Source organism: Ursus americanus, chromosome 1, assembly GCF_024610735.1.
Source record: "Ursus americanus isolate L20-20 chromosome 1, mUrsAme1.1.p, whole genome shotgun sequence".
Lineage (NCBI taxonomy): Eukaryota > Metazoa > Chordata > Mammalia > Carnivora > Ursidae > Ursus > Ursus americanus.
In genome coordinates, this window is record NC_142127.1 from 74287668 (window position 1) to 74310941 (window position 23274).

The following is a 23274-nucleotide window of genomic DNA, read 5'->3' on the forward strand; positions in this document are numbered from 1 at the left end:
CAAACTTTAATGTGCTAAGAATCATCTGGGAGCTTGTTAAAAATACAGATTCTGAGTCAGGAGGTTTGGAGCAGAGGTCTGAGGTTTTGCACTTTCTGCAAGCTCCCAGGTGGAACCAACACCACTGGTCCATGGACTTCACTTTAAATAGCAAGGATCTAGGACACAGACCAAAATCTTGGATCTTTGAAAGTAGAACTCTTTTGAGCCAACACAGAAGAATTTAAAGAAAAAAGTAAAGTGAGGTCAACAGTAAATAGTCTCCAAATTAATCAAAATGAGGTGGCCCCATGGTCAGAATTAAGCTGGACAAGATGTGGAGGTGTTCAAGAAAATTGTTTTTGAAACTTACACAGACTTTCCTTATAATTACTGATTTCCGGAGAATTCTTACTCTGGGAATAGAAGCTACACACTGTTAATTCCCAGTTAGAAGGACCTGAGCATCTGAGCTTGAGAGATGATTGTAATGATAGAATATGGCTTCTGAGTCACCTCCTCCAGAGCGGCATAGGAAAAGGGATGCTGGCCATCTCTGAGCCAGGGGAGGGGTGCTCTGCTCAGGGACTGGGTTCCACCATGATAAGGGAGCTGCCAGATGTGGACTTTCGGGAGGGGTGGTGACAGCAGAAAGGCCTGTGATCGTTCATTCATGTGTCCTTCTAGGAGAGGATTGCCAAGAGCCACGGCACCCAGTGTGGGTTCTGCACCCCTGGGATGGTGATGTCCATGTACACGCTCCTTAGGAACCACCCGCAGCCCTCGGAGGAGCAACTCCTGGAAGCCCTGGGAGGTAGGGCTGACATGGAAAGAAACCACCACCTGCCTGAGGCCAGGCGGGAATCATGCTTCAGGCTGCTCCACCCCACTCACAAGGTCATCCCAGCCCCACTCAGGGGCCCCCCTGGTTGTTTCTAAAGTAGCTACGGCTCACCCAGTAGCAGGTAAGAACGGCAGAGCACTTGCTGGAGAGGTCACATACCCATCTTGACACCTCAGTTCTCTCTCCAGTGACTTATTTGGCTGCCTTCACTGGAGCTGTCATAACAGAGTGCCACCAACTAGGTCAGTTAAAACAACAGGAACTTATTCTTTCACGGTTCTGGAGGCTACAAGTCTGAAACCAAGGTGTCAGCAGGGTCGTGCTCCCTCTGAAGGCTCTAGAGGAGGATTCTTCCTTGCCGCTTCTTTGCGTCTGGTGGCTGTTAGCTGTCCTGGCATTGCCTGAGTTATAGATGCGTCACTCCAGTCTCTGCCCCTCTCTTCTCATGGGCTTCTCCCCCGTGTGCCTGTGTCCGAATTTTCCTCTTCTTATAAGGACACTAGTCCTTATAAGGGTTAGGATGGACTCTAATCCAGTATGACCTCAATTTAGCTTGAGTATATCTGCAGAAGTCCTGTTCCAAATAAGGTCTCATTCATAGGTTCCAGGTGTTTGAACCTCAACATATCTTTTCTGGAGAACGTAGTTCCACCCACAACAGAGCCCTTCACATATTTGAAAGGATGCTTTAAATTTTGCAATGGGTTTAAGTTACTACAGAGAAGTACCTACTCATATCCCTTTTGCAGGATCAATAAACACCATTTTCAGGTGTCAACAGTGTCTAAACAAGTTACCTGTTAAATATACAAATTCTTAAATTGAGACCTGAAGGTGAGCACAGACACACTCTCGTAATCTGCGAGTTGCTGGCAGTTGCTTCCTTTACGCTCTTGGCCCCATTACAGAAAACCATATAGTGCCTTAGAACTGGCCTGTATTTTCTTGTTTTAGGATCCCCTGTATCTTACATAGATATATGTTGAGTGAATGAATAAACTAATAGATGGGTGCAAGTGAGCTCACTAGATAGATGACCATCTTCTTTAGGACAGAGAATAAAACTGGAACTGACATGGTGGGAAGGTTCATATTCTAAGAACAGGAAAAAAGCATTGAACAGTCTGGCAGCTATTTAAACATTCTCAAAAAAAAAAAAAACCTAGGTCTGTTTTAACTTTCGAAAGAAACTAGTAAAAATAAAGCCTACTGATAAGCACGTTTCTTCTCTGATAGGTAATCTATGCCGCTGCACGGGTTATCGGCCAATTCTCGCAAGCGGAAGGACCTTCTGTGTGGTGAGTAGGTGACTGGGGACACCCTACAGAGCAAGAATGACAGTGACAGCTGGTCAAGGCTGGGAATGTAGGGGTTGAACTGTTTAGATCATCTAAACAGACTATAAGTGAGACCGTAAGTGAGTCGGTTCTAACTGACTCATGAGAATTTTAGCTACTTGATGAGGACGGGGTGAAAGTTATGCCACCTCTGATGTTCCACATCCCACCACAGAGGGCAGTCCCGTGATCTCACCAGGCATCCAGATATCCTCCATGGCTAGTTAAGCAAGGCTTCAGGACAGCACAGGTGGGAGGACTCCAGCAAATCCAAGGAGACAAGTAAAGGTGTGGAATTTGCTCTGGGGAGGCAAGGTTAGTTCCAAGAATTCAGACTGGCTGGTAAAGTGTCAGCAGGTAACGAAACGAAATATGCAGAGTGGAATCCAAAATTCAACCCCAAGTACAAGAGCACAGGGAGTTTCCTTCACAAAATGGGGTGATGGATGCCTGGGTGGCTCAGTCAGTTAAGTGTCTGCCTTCGACTCAGGTCATGATCCCAGGGTCCTGGGATGGAGCCCCACATTGGGCTCCTTGCTCAGCAGGGAGCCTGCTTCTCCCTCTGCCTGCTGCTCCCCCTGCTTGCACTCTCTCTCTCTCTCTGACAAATAAATAAATAAAATCTTCAAAAAATAAAAATAAAATAAAATAAAAAAATAAAATGGGGTGCTTCACAGGCTGCTGTGAAGATCAAATGAGAAATCATGGGCAAAGCATGTAGCAAAGTTCCGGCTGGCACTTAGTTGCTACTGTTTACTGACAATGCTGTTGAGGCAGTGTGGATGTGGGCAGTACTGACCTTATACCCTAGCAAGGGGAACTCCACATTTGGAAGGGTCCCTTGCTGGTCCTCCTCCAGCCATTCTCAGGAGACCATGGAGCCAAGGTGACTTGCTTACTGGATGCTTCACCCTTTTCTAGACCATGCTCCAGATATGGTCTTGACCCCATTCCCAGGCCTGACACCAACCTCTTCCTGAGCCCATCTTCCTAGAGCAGATCATAACAGCCAGTGTGTGTACCTCTAGGTTAAAGGGGAGTCAACAACTGGCTGTTTCTGGAAAAAGTGGATGGAGCTGATACATTCAGGCCAGGATGTTCACACAGGTGTTTGAGGCCCCTCAGTTCAGAACAGAGCCAGGGTGGGAAGAGGGGTGCAGAAGACCAAGACCGAGGCGTCCATTTATACTCTTGCCCTAGCTCCACAAATGGCAGGGGTAGGCCTGGAAGTGGACCGCAGGTGTATCCCTCTCCCCAGAGCCAGGCAGGTCCCCAGTAGGTGCATGTCCCAGACTTCCACTGCCACACAGGGGAACCAAAGCTGTTAAGCTGAGAAACAAAATGAATAGCTTGTAAACCCATTAAATTTCCAATGTAAGTGAAGCACTTGTCAAATATGAATAAAGGAAGTTAAAGGAAACCTCTCTCTCCCTGGAATATGGATGTTATCCACCTTTCCAGGCACAGACTCTGGGGATAAAGGCAAAAATGTGGTCTGAGACCCACCTGTAGCCAGCTAGCCCCAGGGACTTTAATGGGTGAAAGAAGTTGGGCCCCAGTGGGAATACCTGAGGCTCACATCTACTAGCCCAAGAGAAGACGGGCTGTTTCTGTTGTAGTTGACTCATGGCCCATCATGGGCACTCTCAGAGCTCTGAGTAAGAGAGGAAGCTCTGGTCACTGGGCCCAGATGGTTTTGCTTTTTGGACAGAGTTAGGAAGATGGAAGCCTGAGGCATTTGGGCAGAGAACTGGGGTATCTGAAAGAAAGTATTTTACTAGATACTAAGGAGAAATTATTTAAGGAAGAAGACAGAAGAGGTAAATTTGAAGGAAATGGGAAATGAAAGAACCAATAAATGGAAACCTGCTGTAAAATTCATCAATCGTCCATTCCTTCCCAGTCAGTCCCATGCAGATCCCAAATGTTTAGAACACCTGGTTCCAGAATAGATTTTTTTCTCCATATTTCTTTATTTTTTTCTTTTCTTTTCTTTTGTCTTAAAAGTCCTTGTATGGGGCGCCTGGGTGGCTCAGTTGTTAAGCGTCTGCCTTCGGCTCGGGGCATGATCCTAGAGTCCAGGGATCGAGCCCTGCATCGGGCTCCTTTGCTGGGAGGCTGCTTCTTCCTCTCCCACTCCCCCTGCTTGTATTCCCTCTCTCACTGGCTGTCTCTCTCTCTGTCAAATAAGTAAATAAAATCTTTAAAAAAAAAAAAAGTTCCTTATATAAATGATAACATTCAGTGTTGCTAAATCTTATATATGTTAGAGAATGAATAAATCATCATTGTCCTGAAAGGTATCATATCAATTAATTCTACCACTAGGAATTCACCTATGAAAAAATTTAGAGACGTGCACAAAGCTATCTATGTAATGAACAGCAATGTTCATTATGTTATTTATAGTTATACAATGTAGGAAAAAAACCTATGTATAACAATAGCAAATCTTATGAATATATTATAGAATAGCCAGAAGATGGACTATTATATGGTCAGCAAAATTATATTTTAAAGACATTTTAGATGTACTATATGTTGGCTAATTGAATTTAAATTAAAAAAAAATAAAGTCATTTTAATGATACAGGAAAAGATTCACAATATAAATGAATAAACACATAAATGAGCAAATAATAGGCAAATAAATGAATAGAAAGGAAAAATAAAAAGTATATTGTACTATAAATATAGTACAAATATGTAATACATAAAAATATTATCAGTGGAATTGGGTAATGACAGTTTCTTTTATGCTTCTTTATATTCTTTATTATTATATAGATTATTGTACTACATATTTTTGTATATATTATACACCATATTATATATTTCATATAGTCTATATTATCATTTTAAAAATATTTATTTATTTATTTATTTATTTATTTATTTATTTATTTGAGGGAGAGAGAGAGAGTGCACACACACAGAGGGAGAAGCAGACTCTCCACTGAGCAGGGAGCCTGATGCAGAACTCGATCCCAGGATCCCAGGATCATGACCTGAGCCAAAGGCAGATGCTTAACCAACTGAGCCATGCATGTGCCACAATCATTCTATTTTTGAAATAAAGCAAAAGAAGAAAGATCTTGTAATTATCCCTGTTCCAACAGAAACCACCAAAAATGACTTTAAAAAGTCTGGAGTCCCATTTAAGTTACCAAGCCTTCCGAGGCACACACCCATTAACCTATTCCAAAGTTCTTCCTCTGAAGGCATTTCACTGTCCTAGGAGTCAAATGGCTGTCAACAGAAAGGAACAGGAAAATGCTGCTTGGATCCCGGAGGAAATGATTCTTCTTCACTCCTCAGGGAAAGTGACGTGAGTCCCTGTTTGTTTCGTCCTCTCCCTGAGAGTACTGCTTAATGCTGGCCCAGTGTTAAAACTTTGCTTCTAAGTGTTGATGGTCACACTCCGCATTACTTTCAAATCCCTAAAGCACATGCACGAATAAAGCACTTTTCATTTGGAACCTGGTAACACAGTGATTCAAAGCCAGGCTCTGATTTTCCCCTTCAGTCTCTGGAAGGATGAAACAAGAAAACATAAACCCACTCAGACAAGAGGAAAAGACCTGCCCCAACTATGATGAGTCCCATCCTTGGGTGGGAAAGGGGTTTTGTGCCCTGCCCCACTCAGGCAGAGCTGTCCTCTATCACCGTGTCCCCTCCTTTGCAGAGAGAGGGCACCGCAACCTCAGGAAGGAAGCCTGTCCAAAGTCACATGGCGAGGACATGATCACCACAGCTGGGAAGTCTAGCCGGAAACATTGTAGTCTCTGGCTTTGCTCTCTGAGAGATACTAGTTTCCAAAAAGGACCCACTGCCAAGTTCTTAAAACAATTACTTAGAGAAGTTGGAATAAGGATAAAATAGAGTCTGCTCCCTATAGACGAGGAAATCTGAAAGAACAGAGCTGCCCTTAGATGACACCAAGCCAGTCATCCCCCTGCTGTAACTATCTCTTTTTTTTATAATAGTTTTTTATTATGTTATGTTAGTCACCAACAGTATATCCTTAGTTTTTGATGTAATGTTCCATACTATTTCTATCCCGCACACCTACCTCGTTCCCATTCTTGGCCTCCCACCATCACCTCATTTCGGTCTGAAGAAGATGGCAGTGAAACAGAGGGTTATTGCCACAGAAGGCAGGCTGCACCCCCCACGAGCATTTCACAGAGTATCAGTTTGCCTCAGGGGCGTCAATACATTCTCGAGTCCGATCCTCGATTTGGTGGCCTCAGTAAGTCCATCTGGGCAATATTTGGGCTCTGGGGACCACCTGATTCACTTTAACCAAACTTGAAAGAACATGATATTTAAACTGGAATGTGCCCTTATGTTCATTCACAGAAGCACAATTATAAAGTGGATCTAATGGTCACCAAGCTGCATGTCCTTTCCCTGTAGGAAAACACACATAGGAAGCCCCATTATAATGAGGTTGCTTGGTGAACATGGATGCAGAGCAATTAGATAACCTTAAGGGTAATACCATGGAAGACCCCTCTCTTCCACCAGGGTAGACCAGCTGGATGGCAGGTATCCGCCCCATGACTCTCCTTCTCTTAAAGCTGCGTTAAGATCTTCTATTTTTAATTCCTGGCCTAACACCTTTTTGGGGGAACTTTCAATCCTCAGATCTGATTCGTATTGTTTTTTTACATTTTCATTCTCACACACTATCTTTTTCCTAGGTTTTAGAGACACACCACATTATTGCCCCCAGGTCAATTCTAGCTAATGCAAAAACTGATCATTCAGATGTTGGCCTGTAATTCCTCAATCTGGGGTCTTACTAAGAATCTTTACAAGGAACAGTTGCAGGTTTTCCTTCTGGAACCTGGGAAGACCCCAGAGAAATAGAAAAAGAGGGGGAGTGTTGGACAAATGTCAATCCATTTCACAAATTACCCTTCAAAATATGCACTATTTCCATTTACCTTTAGAGAGGTTAAGTACCTTTCCTTTGGGAGCGTCAGGAAGCCAAGTTGTGGCAGAGCTGAGAGTGAACCCAGATCTGCCCCTGATGTCCACCCATGCTCTTCCCCGCTACACAGACCTCTAGCTCTGCTTCCTGTGGTTCTCCCGGTTTGCTGTACCTCTTCAGGAATGCTTTCTGGGAATAAGTGTTTCCAAAGCTAAAACAGATCTCTTTCAGACAAGATTAGAGTTTGGGTAACTTTCCACTGTGCTTTAGTTTCCTAGTTGGTAAAAATGGAGCTGATAGTTTACATTCTTTATACAATTTTCGTGAGGACCAAACAAATTATTAATTATTACATTAAATAATGATGTAAAAGCACTTAGAGTGTAAAACTCCATAAATGTTTGGTGTTAAAATTAGTGAGGGTGGTTTATGCATAGTCATGTATGTCTACAGTCATTTTTAACTTCAGGACTTCTCAGAGCCTTTAGCATTTTGAATCCTGACTTGACCGGTGAGAGGACAGTGACTAGGGCACAGTGGAGATGAGTCCCCTCTGATAGTTTCTCATATACTGCCTTGGTGTTGAGCAGGGGACTCTTCAAACTATTTCGGAGAGTACACTTTTCCTTAGTATATTAGGGGCAAATCAGTATTTCTCTTACAACAAAATTCTTATTTAAAACTTTGATTTGTTTTGAACTATTTCCTATTATTCTCATATTAACAGAGTAGGAGAATTATGACTGTGTTCATTTTGCCTAATTAATGTAAAGAATTACAATGCTGTTTCTGCTTCAACTGGGCTGACAAGGCCATCTTCTGCCCTTTGTAAAGATTTGCACAGAGTTATTTGCGGAAGACGAGTTCCAGCCCTTGGACCCTACCCAGGAGCTTATATTTCCCCCAGAACTCCTGGTAAGATAAGTTGGGTGCTTTATGTGTTTGTTTAAATGTCACTGGTTATAAACTCAGTTTTATAAAACCACCCTTTCCTTCCTGTGAAGTTGTCAAACTGTGGAAATATTTGATCACATCAAGAAGCCTGTCCCCACCCAGCTCAGCAAGCCCTCCCTGGCTGATGCTGTGGACACACTCCCTGAAGCCTCGGCTGCGGCTTGTTGTTGAATGGCTTCGTCATTACTCCCATCGTTGTCATCTGCAGCATGTCTCTGTTCACTGTCCTAGCCATCCCACTTTGCTCAGCTTCTCACTTGGTCTTCTAACCACACTAGTATATTGACCGCAAGGAGCACTTCCAGGGCCCTCCCCATGCCCTACCCTTCCCTCTATCAGCATCTCTCTCTCCTCTCTGGCATCCAGTGGTCCCATTCTATAAAATACCTATTTCTGAAGGGGTTCTGATGTGTTTATTCACTCATTCGACAAATATCAATTATCCAGCAACATGCCAGGCACTGTTCTAGGTACTAAATATACAGCAAGGAGTAAAAACTAACATAAAAACCCACCCTCAAAGAGTTGTCATCTGCTAGGAAAGACAGGTAATAAGCAAGATAATAGATAAGAGATACAGTGTGTTAGCCAGTGAGAAGTGCTAAGAAAGAAAAAAATAAAACTGAGAAGGGGACTAGAATACTGGCCAGAGAAGATTTCTCTAAGAAAGTAACATTTGAAAAAAGTCCTACCAGAAGTGAGGGAGCAGCCTCAACAGTAAGGGAAAAGCAGTCTAGACAGTGCACACAGCAGGTGCAAAGGGGCCAAGGGTAGGAGAATGCTTGTGCTGATCAAGGGGCAGAGCAGGGTGCAGCCTGGCTGGAGCACAATGAACAAGGTCAGAAAGCCACTGGGAAACAGACCACAAGGACTTAGGCTGCTGACTTTTACCCCACGAGAAATGAGAAATGATTAGGGAGGTTGGACAGGGGAGGGGAAGTTTCCTATTAATGTTGTAAAGGGATCTGGGATCGTTCTGGCTGTTGGGATGGGAATAGCCTGCCAAGGGGCACAGGAAGGAACAGCAAGCCATGTCAGGGTGCTAGTGATATCCCGAGAGATGATGGTGCTGGACCAGGCTGCCAACATGTAGCTGAGGAGAGTAGATTCTGGATATATTCTGAAGGAGAGCCAACAAGAATTGCTGCTGGATGTGATGTGGGGTGTAGGAGAGGGAGAGAGGTCCCAGGCTGACTCTGGGACTTTGGGCAGCTGGAAAGGGGAGTGGCCATTGACAGAGAAAGGGAAGACCTCAGGAAGAGCAGGGTATTTTTTTTGGTGGGGGATCCTTTTGGGGGGCTTCAGAAAAGATGGGATATGAGGAGCTCAGTTTGGGATATGTTAAATCTGCGATGCCTATTAGACATCTCAGAGGAGACATCAAGTCTCATTCAGATCTAGAGTTTGGATTTCAGAGGAAAAGTCCAGGCTGATGAGGTTAATTTAGGAGTATTAGTATAATTATGATTTTTAAGGCCATGTTACTGAATTGTGTTCAATTAATCTATACTGAAGTGTCATTGACAGGTGCCAGCCTATTTTGTCACTTGCCTGCAAAGAGCTACCTATTTTAACAAGTCTTCAGTTAAAGAAGTAAATATCTAATTATGGAAATACAGGCATTAGTCAGTGGGTATACTGAGTATCTTTTCGGTCAAGTGGACCCCAGGACTCCTGCAAACTCTCTGGAGGAACGTACCTTCCTCTGGGATCCTGAGGCAGGTGTGCCCACGTGCATACATACTTGTCCTTTGCACTTAGAGAATGGCAGAGAAGCCAGAAAAACAAACCCTGATTTTTCGTGGAGAGAGGGTTACTTGGATCTCCCCTGGCACCCTCAAGGATCTCCTGGAGCTGAAAGCCAAACATCCTGAAGCCCCTCTCATCTCGGGCAACACCTCACTGGGTGAGTGATTACAGCGTTTCTCCCGCCACCATCAGAGCCGAGCCCAACCTCCCGTCCCCTACTTTGCTCTCCGTCTAAAACACTACTTTTTAGGGATAAAGCCTCAACCCTTAGAATAAAAAGATTATAATATAGTAGTGCATTATAAAAATTACTATAGAAATAATTAGATCATTATATCATATGATATATAATATAAAGTACACAATATGCTATTTGGGTCAGGAATATATGTGATATATATCATATGATATAATGATCTAATTATTTCTATAATTTTAGATATAAATAATATATAAATTGTATATATTATAATAATATAAAAGCATAATACAAATATCGTATTATAATATAATAAAATGGTCTCCAAAGTTGGATGTACCTATACGCTGGGAGTATGTAGCATGACCCCCTGAGATGTGGAGAAAAAATATTGGAGTTTTTTTTATCATTTAATTTATCTTGTCTTTTTTTATTTTGTTTTTGTTAAATAGTGAGTAGATATAATAGAAGTTTATAAAATACGTATGGGTATGCTAACAGTGCACACCCAGTTATCACCTACACCCAGTTTAACAATGAGAACTTTACCAAAAACTTTGAAAGCCCTTTGAGCCCTCCTAACCACATTCCCTTCCTTCCCTTCCTCTCAGAAGCACTCATTAGTCTGAATGTGGCGATGGTCAGTCACCCTCTTGTTTTTACAATTTTACCACGTATATTTGCGTCTTTAAGCAAGATGTCATTTACTTTAGTGTATTTTTGAACTTCACATAAATAGACTGACGCAGTATTACTCTTCTTCTATTTGCTTTGTTCGTTCAATATTCTTGACCTGAAATACACTCATAGTGTTGCAGGTAGCTGCTAGATTCCATTGTGTGACTGTGTATAATTTGCTCATCCATTCTACTATTAAAGGACGTGCAGTGCTTTCCAAGTTTTGGCTATTATGAATATTCTTTTTTTGCTCTTTTTTATTTTAATTCCAGTATAGTCAACATACAGTGTTGTATCAGTTCCAGGTGTACAATATTGTGATTCAACAATTCTACATGTTGCTCAGTGCTCATCGTGGTGAATGTAGTCTTTAATTCCCATCACCTATTTCACCCATCTTCCCACCCACCTCCCCTCTGGTAACCATCAGTTGTCTCTCTCCTTTTTTTTTTTTTTTTTTTTTTGCCGTTGCACATTTGTTTTGTTTCTTAAATTCCACATGTGAGTGAGATTATATAGTATTCATCTTTCTCTGAATGACTTATTTCACTTAGCATTATACCCTCTAGCTCCATCCATGTCATTGCAAATGACAGGAGTTAATTTTTTATGCCTGAGTAATATTACATCGTATCTATATGCCACATCTTCTTTATCCATTCATCTATTGATAGACACTTAGACTGTTTCTGTAATTTGGCTATTGTAGATAAGGCTGCAATAAACATAGGGGTGCATGTATCCTTTTGAATTAGTATTTTTGTATTTGGGGGGTAAGTACTCAGTAGTGCAATTGCTGGATCGAAGGGTTGTTCTATTTTTAACTTTTTAAAGAACCTCCACACTGTTTTCCACAGCGGCTGCACCAGTTTGCATCCCCACCAACAGTGCACAAAGGTTCCTTTTTTTCCACATCCTCACCAACACCTGTTGTTTCTTGTGTTTTCGATTTTAGTCATTCTGAGAGATATAAGGGGATATCTCACTGTAGTTTTTATTTGCATTTCCCTGATGATGAGTGATGTTGAGCATCTTGTCATGTGTCTGTCAGCCATCTGTATGTCTTCTTTGGAGAATGTCTGTTCATGTCTTCTGTCCATTTTTAATTGGATTATTTGGTTTTTGGCTGTTGATTTGTATAAGTTCCTTACACATTTTGGATACCAACCCTTTAGTGGATATGTCATTTACAAATATCTTCTCCCATTCAATAGGTTGCCTTTTAGTTTTGTTGTTTGTTTCCTTTGCTGTGCAGAAACTTTTTATTTTGATGTAGTTTCAATAGTTTATTTTTGCTTTTATTTCCCTTGCCTCAGGAGACATATCTAGAAAAACATTTGTTTGGTAGAATTCACCTGTGAACCTCTCTGGTCCTAGACGTTTGTCTGTTGGGAGTTTTTTGATTACGGATTTAAATTGCTAGTTACTGGTCTGTTCAAATTTTCTATTTCTTCCTGCTTCAGTTTTGATAGGTTATATGTTTCTTATTATGAAAATTCTTATATATATCCTGGTTCCAATGTGTAAGCACTTTCTAAGAACCTCCCATCCATTCTGTTTTCTATTTTTATATACATATAATGAATGTAAAAATAAGTAAATACATGTACTGGAAGAGCATCCTTATAAATTTACTTTGCAGGGTATATAGCCACTGCTTTTACATCTATATACATTTATTATCAAATTTTTTTTAAATTAGTATCTGAATATTTTTATGAGAAATTTTCAATGCCAAAAAAAGGGCATTTTCTCTTTCCTAAATCTCTCTAAAATATACATATTTACTTTTCAGGTCCTGCAATGAAATCTCAAGGACATTTTTACCCAATTCTCCTCTCTCCTGCTAGGATTTCTGAGCTCAGTATGGTATCCAAAACAAGTGATGGTGAGTTCCTGGTATTCTTAGTAAAACGTTACTGAACCAATCCCTGCACAAAGCTTACACTTGCCAAGGAGCTTAGAACCTACTTACACATTTGTCTTGTCTGGCCTATTTCTAACTCTTCATCATTTTTCTGATGTGATACAATATCCCCACCATAAAACCTTACTATCAAAAGCTTTGCACAGCATATGAGGTATTCAGATGACATCATTCAAGGCCTTGTAGTCACCTGCAGGATTCTTGCCTGTAAAATGCCATGGTGACCTAAAGACAAAACATTTGCAGTGTAATTTTGATGGGAAGACAGCAAGAGAACTAGTATTATCCATCAGTTGAATGGTCAGTTTCTAGGAGGGAGGATGTTTGCAAGGAGAAAGTAGGAGAAATATTGTATGGCACTCAAGTGTTACTTATTTCATGTGGACAGTGGTAAGAGGTAAAATGAGACAAAGACCTGCCCAGGCAAGCACCCCAGTCACTTACAACGTCCTTCAGGGCCCACTACATGCAAATACTACTGCATCAGGCAAGGTGGTACCCACAAAGTAGGAAGAAAGCATGCAAGACTTTGACTTCGGCTGCACAGCAAACCCTTGTGGGGTGTGACAAAAAGAACCTTATTTTACTCCTTTCCTCATCCCCCAGAGCCCCTAGCATGTAAGCACATGCATATAAGTGCTCTGTTCAATGACTGACAAGTGAATTGATGGGAAAAAACGAATGAATGAGTGGGTCAGGAACTTGAATTTGGGATGCAGTAGTAATGATGACTTTCTTAGGCAGCAAGGAGATAGACTGAACTGAAAGCTGAGTCAAGACTGACTTGTAGGCCATTGTGTGCTTGTAGGCATCAATGGTAGGCAGGGGAGGGGACCCGCCTTGGCTGTGTCACTGCCATCCAGGAGTCCTACCTTCCTGGCTCCTAACCGCCATTAGCCAAAGTCAGACTGTGCGGCAGACCGGCAAGCATGCCCTTCCCCGGCATCGTCCTACCCATTTGCCAGGGAAGGGACCCTTCCTGGTTTTCCCTGGCACTGGGGCTTCGCAGCTCCAGCCTCGGGAATGACTCAGGTAGCACACCTGAGTATAATTCAGAAAACAAGGGGAATGTGCTTAGATTCACTTGAAATCTTGGTGAGAGCAGAAGGGAGAGAAGAGGGAGTGGTAGAATGGGTGGATTGGGAGCAGAGGTAACCAATATAAGCAGGAGGTTAAGGCAGGAGAAACATTCCCTAATCTGCACTCCACCTATCATTTAGCCCAGTTTTCAGACTTCTCTATCACCCCAACCCTGTCCTCAAAAAAAAAAAAAAAAAAAATCTTAAACAGAACAAATAAATGAAAATAAGCTGCTGTGTTTGAAGGAGAGGGGAGACTTTTCACCATCCCACTATCACTGAGCCCCCCCCCCTTATGTCTGTGCCTGAAAGGACCCTTCAGAGCACAATTCAGATTCCTCAGGGTTACCCAGATCCCTCATTTTTAGGAATTCCTCATGAGGAAGCCAAGATGCAAAAGAAGAGTAGATTTGCCCAAGGTCCCCAAACTGGCTGGTAGCCAGGCCACCAAGCCACACATCTCCCATTTCCAACTGAGAACTCTTTTCCTTACTTGATGAGCCTTTCCCCATCCCCCAGGCCCACCTGGGGGCCTGCCCACTTGGTTGTTGGAATGCACTGCTCAGTTTGGATCTGCAAACAAAGTAGAGCCAGATTCTGAAATCTGAGGAAGCTATATGCCTTCCTCAGGCCTTCTTAAAATTAAAGTGTGAGTACCCTCTAGTGGCAGAATGTTCCTTCAGGAACATTTCCCAAGATTCTTAAATTTTTCCTAAGGCCCAGAAGAATGCCAACACTGGTGGAGGGGGGGTACATCGGAGCCAGATGTGTGTGTTCCCCCTTCCCAGGGCCCCTCCATGGGAAATAAATTTCTGTGAAGGCTTATGTTTGTTTAAATTTTGCATGCTGATCTAAATCACGTACATGTTTGACGCAGCGTACACTTTTCCCCTCAAAATCTTTAGTATAGTAAGTGCTCCAGAAAGTCCCTACCTCTTTATCCTCTAGACCCATGCACTCTGAAACACATGATGTCAAAACAAAACTCACATTCTGAGACTCAAAGTCGAAGCTCTTTCCAATTCTATTGGAACACAGGCTAGGTTTTGTGACCAAGGATGAAATAAAACATGAATAGGAATACAGTAAATAGAATTTTCTCAGTACAGCCGTGTGAAGCCTAGCACAAAGTCAGGGGGTAATGTGAGCATTGGAAATACAGCAGAGCAGACAGCCAGCCTTTTACTCTCCCCTGGTGCTGAACTGCCCTCTTTAACCTGTGTCAAATAAGAGATGGTCACGCTGGTCTGTACGACACTTCTGACCTTAAAATAATAATAATAGTAATAATAACAACAATGTCTTTTTGTTTCTGACTTCTTCCCTACTAATAAGGCTCTGGGTCAATAGGGTGGGAGGAACTGCATGACAGGAAACAATCTTGGACTTCCCAGTGCTTCTGAAAGCAAAAGTGTGGCCAGGATTTTTGCAGAAGTTGAAGACCAAGCTCCAATGGACCCTGTGGTGATAGGAAGCAATGAACCATCATTAATGGGTCTGGGATGGACTCCGATGTTACAGAGTGCCTTTTATGAAACACTGGGCAGCAACAGGGTGAGGATTCTAGGTTGAGACATTCTAGGGCAGAGAAGAAGTTGAGTTGTCTTTAGGCAAGATTTGCTTCGTATAAGGATAATAAGGAACAGATAGTGGTTTCCCTAATCAATTAGGTTAGCTGTGATTATTGAAGCTGCGTGTATGTTATGTGTTATGTGGTATGTTGGTAGGGGTGGGAGAAATACTGTGCCAAGTTAATATTTTTAATATTGATAAAAGATAAAGCTATGTGAGAGGGTAAAATATTCTCATCAAAGATTAATCCACTAGTTGGGGCGCCTGGGTGGCTCAGTCGTTAAGCGTCTGCCTTCGGCTCAGGTCATGATCCTGGGGTCCTGGGATCGAGCCCCGCTTCGGGCTCCCTGCTCAGTGGGGAGCCTGCTTCTCCCTCTCCCACTCCCCCTGCTCGTGTTCCCTCTCTCACTGTGTCTCTCTCTGTCAAATAAATAAAATCTTAAAAAAAGAAAAAAAATCTTAAAAAAAGAAAAAAAGATTAATCCACAAGAGAAAAAAACAAAGCCTAGCCTGCGACCTGATGAAAACAGGCTAACTAAAGTTAGAACCCAGCCCTGGAAGTGATGTCAAATCAGACTGTATACGTGAGCAATTCATCCTACAAATCCAGGGATGTCAAGGATTAATTTTAAAAGGCCGACTAAGTGATCTCCCAACGGTTTGGGTGACTTCTTCACTTTCAAAGATTGATCTGAACCCTTTTCATCCCTATTGTAGGGAAACCCCAGAGCTGGTGCTAATAGCCTGCCAATACTCACAAGTGTGCATTCAACACCTCTTAATTTTAATTACTTCCTTGTCAAGTAGCAAACAGCATTGCCCCAACCCTCCTGCGTGCTCTCCCATCACTTCCACTTCCCTGGTCACTCCCTGGGGACCCCGAATGTCCCCACACCCAATAACGCCCAACGTAATATCTGGGGAAGCTCCTCCAGGAGCTGTGTTCGTTCTGAACGGCCCTCTTGGAACAGGTTGTCAAAGATTTTGAGTATCAACGCTACCTGTGGAGGTGCAAATCGGCAGTCAAAGCATTATTGATTATAGACAATGATCTAGGAGATTAAAAGTCCTTCATCATTATTTTAATACCATCAAATTTATTCCCCTTAATCACAAACAGCTTTGCAAAGTTTCACTACAGTCAGTCAGGAAGGGAAAAGTTCTAGTAGGGTCTGCCACCTGCTAGTTGTCACTGTCATTCCTTCTTTCTAGCCTCTATTTCCTTGCATTTGTCTAAAGAAGAGTATAGACCAGCCCAGGGGCTCCTCCTGGCTGCACAGAACTACCTGGGGAGCCTTTGAAAAAGCCCCATGTCCAGAAATTCCAACTTAATTGATCTGGGAGTGAGGTATCTGTGAGGTTTTGAGTTCCCAGTGGTTCTCCGTGCAGCCAGTGTAGAGAGCCAACACACCAGCTGAACACGACCACCCCGGCACCCTGATTATAATTCAGTTGCTCCTCCCATGTCACCTATAAAACCATTTTGCTTCCTAGGACTGACAATAGGTGCTGGCTGCAGTCTGGCCCAAGTGAAAGACATTTTGGCTGAGCGAGTTTCCGAGCTTCCAGAGGAGAAAACTCAGACATACCGAGCCCTCCTGAAGCACCTGAGGAGTCTGGCGGGCCAGCAGATCCGGAATATGGCAGTACGTGCTGTGGACCAATCTGAGACACACTGCACCTGTTTCTTAATCTCACTGCAGTGTTGAAATAAGCACTGGCAGAATCAGTATGCAAAAAGGTCTCAGCAGATAGAAACAACAGGCACAATAAATAAATACTTAATATTCAACAAACATTATTAAAAATATATTTAAAAGAGGCCTCTAAGTCAAGTTCAACATAATAGCCAGGTAGCAATGTGGGTGGGCAAAGGAGGCCATAGTTTTGCTAATTTCATGATGAGACTATTTGTCTTATCAAAGAACCTAATTCAGTTTTAGGCTGCATTAAGAGAGGTATAGTACCTAAACTAAGGAGGGTAGCATTCCCTACTCCATACTGTTCAGACTGCAGCTGGAGAATAATGCTTAGGTCTGAGAGTCACACTTTAAAGTCTGGCTATTTTTGACTGCAGAAGAAAGAGAAGAGACACGGGTTTTCAAAAAAGGCATGCTCCCAAATGGTGTGTTAGAAATCCCTGGGCTATGAAGAATCGAGGGAGGATATATTTCCTTTGAGAAAGCTCTTCCTATGATTCCTCCTGTCAAGAACCCTGACTAACACCTAACAGCCTGGCGAGGAGATGGTGGCAGGAGAGTGCGGGGTTGGAAACCATGTCAGAAAGAGGAATAGTGGGGGTTGGGACAGTCAGAGGGATCGTGAGCACTGCCTTCAAATGTGTATAGACTCATCAGGGCAGATGGGATTGACTTCATATAATCACAAAGGGTAGAGGTAAGACTGATAGCCAAAGTCCAGGGAGGCAACTTCAGCTCAGTGAAAACAAGAACTGGTCCTCACCCATGTTCCAGCCCAGACCACAGCAACCTAAGGTGGTCACTGGCCCAGTGACCTGGATGGCCAGTCATTTCCCTCCCAAGTTCTGAGATGCTGTAGGCTCGACCAGATCCCAGAAGAAGAAAAGGGCAGCTCTCTCTTAGTGGTGTAGGTGCCCAGAGCCCCCACACGCCCACGTTGGGTTGGGCATGTTGCAGGCAGTGTTAGATGTGGGACAGCAGCTCTGTAGCAGGTACCACAGCCACCTGTGCTGTGGCCGAGGTTGAGCAGCGGGTGGTTCAGAATGGGCTGTGGAGCCCAGCTCCTTGGGTTGGAATCCCAGTCCTGCCCCTTCCTAGCTGGGAGACCGGGCTCAAGTTTCATAACTTCTCTGTGCCCCAGTGTCTTCATCTGAAAAATGGGGATAATGGTATCAATTTCCCTGGGTTGTTGAGCGAAGTGAGTCAATGTGTGTGAAGAGGTAGAACAGACCGAATGCTGTGTGAGTGATAGTTACAATCAGTTCTCTCCCAATAAAGTAGCAGGTGGGAGGGGCCTCCCAGACAGTCTGAATGGAGTCCCTCTGCCGAGAAGACCAAGACTCCTTGTGACACTTTCACAGCAAGAGGACCTTAAGCAGGTGCCTGTGGGGCATAGGATCTGAGGGATAGAATGACCGAGGTGTTAACTATCTCTTCTTAGTCCTTAGGGGGACATATTATAAGCCGGCACTGCTATTCGGATCTGAATCCAATTTTGGCTGTGGGCAACGCTACCCTCAATCTGATATCAGAAGGTAAGCTACCGCAGAACATTCTGAATGGCACCTAAGATTTTCTATCTTTCTTTTAAGGTCTCTGGCTCTTAATCCACCATGGAGAGGGGCGCCTGGGTGGCTCAGTCGTTAAACGTCTGCCTTCGGCTCAGGGCGTGATCCCGGAGTTCTGGGATCGAGCCCCAGCCCCACGTCAGGCTCTTCTGCTGGGAGCCTGCTTCTTCCTCTCCCACTCCCCCTGCTTGTGTTCCCTCTCTCGCTGGCTGTCTCTCTCTCTCTCTCTCTCTCAAATAACTAAAATAAAAAAAAAAAAAAGTCCACCATGGGGAATTCGGGCTCCTGGAGGAAGGCACACTGATGCGAGGGAGTGGCCAGTGCTTTCTGCTGGCACCACACCTCCCACACACACAGCAGTCACCCCAACACAGCCGTGTGACAGCCAGGGTGGTGTGCAGAGACTGAGCTGAGGGCTCTCTGCTGCCTGAGGACTACTCCCCACTCCTCTTCACCCCATCCCTCTCAGTTGCTGTGTGTGAAGCCACGAGTCTAGGGAGGACACTCTGTAGATACCACAGGCCCTCTGGGGACAAGAGGAAGGGAATGATTAATTTTACATGCTGGCTGAAAACATCATTCCCTTGGGGCCATTCCACGCAAAACTACCCTTGTCTCCCTGGAAACGCTCATCTCCCTCTGTGCCTCCGCTGCTCCAAGGATGCTGACACGCCCCTTTACTGGGCACTAACTGTGTGCCAGGCTGCGCGGGACATCTAACACACAGCCTGTCTAGTCCATCCAGCCACCCAGCTGAGGCCACGCGTAGAGACAGACACGGGATGGGAGCCATTGTCTGCAACAGGCTGCCTCCCCGGGGCCTCTGCTTCTCCCTGTGATCACTCCTCCCCATCCCTCACCCACAACCCATCACATACCCACTCCTTCTGTCCACCCCACTTGGATGGCCAGCCATTTACTTTTCCTGTGGGCTACTGGACCCAGGGGCTAGGGTGCAGGGAAGCAATCACAGTCTGCTCCCCACATGACCTTTGGGGGTGTGTCTGACCAGGAATATATCACAGGTCATGTAACCCTCCCAAAGGGTTTGTGGGCCTTAATATGATCCCATCCCTAACTGGTGGGAAGTGTTGGGAGAGGCTTTGTGCAGTGGAAAAGCTCTCATGTCCCTATTCAGCTTTGCATGGGGCCTGCCTCACCCTGGCCTGGCAATGTCAGCCATTTTCCTGAGTCCTCCCTGCCTGTGGTCCAAGACAACCCCAGCCTGACCCCCAAAGACCAGGAAAGAAGCAGCAAGACTCTGGAGCCTCAGGATAGCAAGGATAGCCTGGCCCTTCTACTACACTAATACTAGTAGTGCTAGTAGTACTAGCACTACTAGTAGTGGTGCTCTTCTGCCGGGGTGTCGGTTGTTACCTTTGGCTTAAAGTCTCTGTTTTCCCAGCTTTGCCCAAGCCATCTCCACCCCGAGCGCAGCCTAGCTCCGGCAGGGCTGGTAGATGAGCTTGCGGACCCAGCGTAGGACAGGCCAGCAAAGGTCAGGAGGGGCTCCTTTGGGGTGCTCCTGCCTCCTTGGGGGCCGCCCCTACATTACAGTCAGCATCTTGCTGCTTTTGTCAGGCACAGAACCCACCTCAGACTCTGGGCTGTGGTTTGATCTCCTCATCGCACTGTTCTGCAGCCACAAACCACTTTCTATAATGGGGGGAGGAAGACAGGTAGGTAACTGCTCTGACCACTAAATTGTAGCAGTTGGGCTGAAACGAGTTTTTGTGAATTGCTCGCTTCCTTTTAAGCGTGTAGGTATCCAACAGCAGCAGCAAGAGCAAAAAGCAAATGTAATGATTTGAGCTCTGCTACTAGTGGGAGTAAGCCCTGTCTCTGCCGAAGCTGAGCCCTTACCTGGATCATATCACTGAACGAGTTAGGTTTAGTCAGCCAGCATCTGCCTAAGTGTGACAATGGCACAGGCCTAACCGGCCTTGGAGGTGGCAGGAGCCCCAGCGCACAGAGCGTGCGGATGCCCTGGGCAGACGAATGGGGAACCCTGGGCTCTCACACACGCAGACCGCTGCCTCACTCAGGCCAGACGAAGGTGCCCTTTTCCTCTTTGCTGCTGACATTTAAGAGTACAGAATACTCCGGCATTCCTTGTTGCAACTGTGCAGAAATGTCATTTTCTTCAACAGAAGGTACACGGCAGATTCCTCTAAACGAACATTTTCTTGCTGGGTTGGCAAGTGTAGACCTTAAGCCAGAGGAAATTTTGGAATCTGTGTACATCCCTCACTCTCAAAAGGTAAGAATTCTGCTGGTTGCTTTTGAGAGTTGTTTTTCCCTTTTCATAACTGGATGCAGTCATCTTTAGAAATCTGAAAACAGATGGAAGGAAAATAACTCTGCCCTGAAAACCTGTTTCCTGTCCACTGTGGGCTGGCCCAGCACTAAAGCCCTCACACACCCTCGGGCAAGCAGCTCTGGGGTGTGGATTTGGGGTTGTTGTTTCAGCTGTGGGGTGGGGCCCACTGAGGGCATGCGGTTGTGCTTCCACACCCCTTTGTGTCTACAGACCAACTCTGGGAGGCAGAAATTAAAGCTCTCCCACTATGGAATGAGCTTCTCTGCCTGACCCACAAAGAGGTGGTAGCTGGGCCTGGGCCTCCCCACTTCCCACTCTAGCTAACTCCAACAGCTCGTAGGAACAGAGGGCCTCCAGATGTTTGCTAACACAGGATATCTGGGGTTGATGTGGCCACCCAGCTGGCTATGGCGTGAGTCCTCTGTCCTCACTCAATGTTCCGTCTCTCCCCAAAACCATACCTGAATCCAAGAGGACAGTCTCCCCAGAGAGAGGCAATTCCACACACACACACACACACACACACACACACACACACGCAATGATCAAAAGCCAGGAGTTAGCTTGGTTATTGCAGGAAGTCTTATATTAAGTAATGTTTTCAGCCATGGGTGACCTTCATTTATTTTTCCTTTGCAATGGAAACTTTGAGATGTGTTCTAGTCAAATGTGCATCTGTGTAAAGGCCCCAGACAGAAAACCAGGCCGACTCAAGAACAGCGCCCTCAGTGGCCTCACAGATGGAAACATACTTGAGACACAGATCATCGCCATTAACCCCATCTCAAAACATCCACAGTCACGGTGCCAAAGAGCCCAGTGGGACAGCCATCACCCTCCTGACTCTTGTTCCTGATACAAGATTCCCTAGTCCACTGTCAGAAAGTTCTAGTCAACTCCTTTGTGACCTTTGCAAAGTGGAAACGTAGTCGTTCTAGAAACCGAGAAATGTGGTGGGTCTGTTTGACACTGTAAGCAAATTGCACTTAGAAGCACCTGTGCTGGGAGGGCTCCTCTATCCTCACGAAAACAGAGGCAGCGGGAGACTAGAGGGAAGAGCTCCTGGAAGCAGAGCACATGGACATGATCCAGGCATCTGGGCCTCGGGAAAAGTGCACGGTTGTCCGTGTTCCTTGAGGGTCCTGGGCACTGGGGCTGGGCCTTTGGGAGGACGCCATTCTCATTTTGAATGGGAACACACCCGACTTGTCCTCTACTTGTGCCGAGTGTCTTTTGTGTCCCCTTAGATTGAGTCTAAGTGATGAATTAGTGGCGCCAAGAAGCAGAAACCATGCTCTTAGCTTTGACATGTCAAACAACCCCAAATGGTTCTTGTCTCCACAGTGGGAATTTGTGTCAGCCTTCCGACAGGCTCAGTGCCAACAAAATGCCTTGGCCGATGTGAACGCTGGCATGAGAGTCGTCCTCAAGGAAGGCACAGACACCATCAAGGACCTGAGCATCGCCTACGGAGGGGTTGGGGCCGCCACAGTCAGTGCACAGAAATCCTGCCAGCAGCTCGTGGGGAGGTAAGCAGCGAACCCTGCACCCCAAAGGTGAAATTTGACATCAAAAAAAAAAAAAAAAAAAAGGTGGTAATCTGGCTCTGGCCAATGTTGTTAAAAGCCCTGGGAAGATGGAAACTCCTATCTGTAGAACCACGGCTTGTTCTTTCTGTAATTTTGCTAATAAATGAAACCTCACTTGACTTTGGTTAACAAGGTGCCACGCCTTGGGTGAGGGATACAACGAAACTGGCCCAGGACCACACGCACACCGGCACTCCAGCAGACCCACACCAGCCGGGGGCCCAAGGGCACCTATTGCTGCTGTCGCTGCTCGGGGGCATTCGATTTCTCCCTCAATAAAGGCCTGTCCAGTTCCTATGGAATTGTACCTAATGACCTATTTGTTTAATGCCTGGTTCCAGCATGGTCTGGCTCTTGAACGTGCTTGGTTCATGTCGCAATGAAATGGCCCCATCGTCACCCTGCCATGACTCTCAGGCCACTCGGTACCTGGATTTTCCTGAAGGGCTTGGTTAGGCGATTTCTAAGTTCCCTTCCAACTCATAAAAGGAGACCTGGGGTTTTCTAAATGGTCACTATCCAATATCTAGCTCATGCTGTGAGATTGAAACTGCTCTTGAACTCGTCCCGTCCCTGCCTCCAACCCCACCAGGCCCTGGAATGAGCTGATGCTGGAGGAAGCTTGCAGGCTGCTTCTGGAAGAAGTCTCCCTCCCAGGCTGGGCTCCAGGGGGGAAAGTGGAATTCAAGAGGACTCTGGTGGTCAGTTTCTTCTTCAAATTCTACCTAGAAGTTCTGCAGGAACTGAAGAAGCTAGTAAAGTTTATGCCTGTAAGTGCTCTGGCGTTCCTGTCTCCTTGCAGCCAAATGCTCCCAGCTTTTCCACTCCTTTTGCGACCTA

General features: G+C 45.0%; 1 protein-coding gene across 3 annotated transcripts in view; it reads left to right on the forward strand.

Annotated features, from left to right (window-relative positions):
- The window catches only part of LOC123798188 (aldehyde oxidase 2), a 78534-nt gene that overhangs the window by 7927 nt on the left and 47333 nt on the right, over positions 1–23274 (forward strand). The window contains exons 5-15 of one of the 3 annotated variants that reach the window (XM_045806437.2): positions 667–793; positions 2060–2121; positions 5399–5488; positions 7934–8014; positions 9815–9959; positions 12475–12567; positions 16752–16903; positions 18399–18492; positions 20676–20785; positions 22190–22374; positions 23027–23204. In XM_045806437.2, the coding sequence (XP_045662393.2) occupies positions 667–793; positions 2060–2121; positions 5399–5488; positions 7934–8014; positions 9815–9959; positions 12475–12567; positions 16752–16903; positions 18399–18492; positions 20676–20785; positions 22190–22374; positions 23027–23204 (1317 nt within the window). The remainder of the gene's footprint in view (positions 1–666; positions 794–2059; positions 2122–5398; positions 5489–7933; positions 8015–9814; positions 9960–12474; positions 12568–16751; positions 16904–18398; positions 18493–20675; positions 20786–22189; positions 22375–23026; positions 23205–23274) is intronic. The other 2 variants (XM_045806438.2, XM_045806439.2) reach the window with 2 other exon arrangements.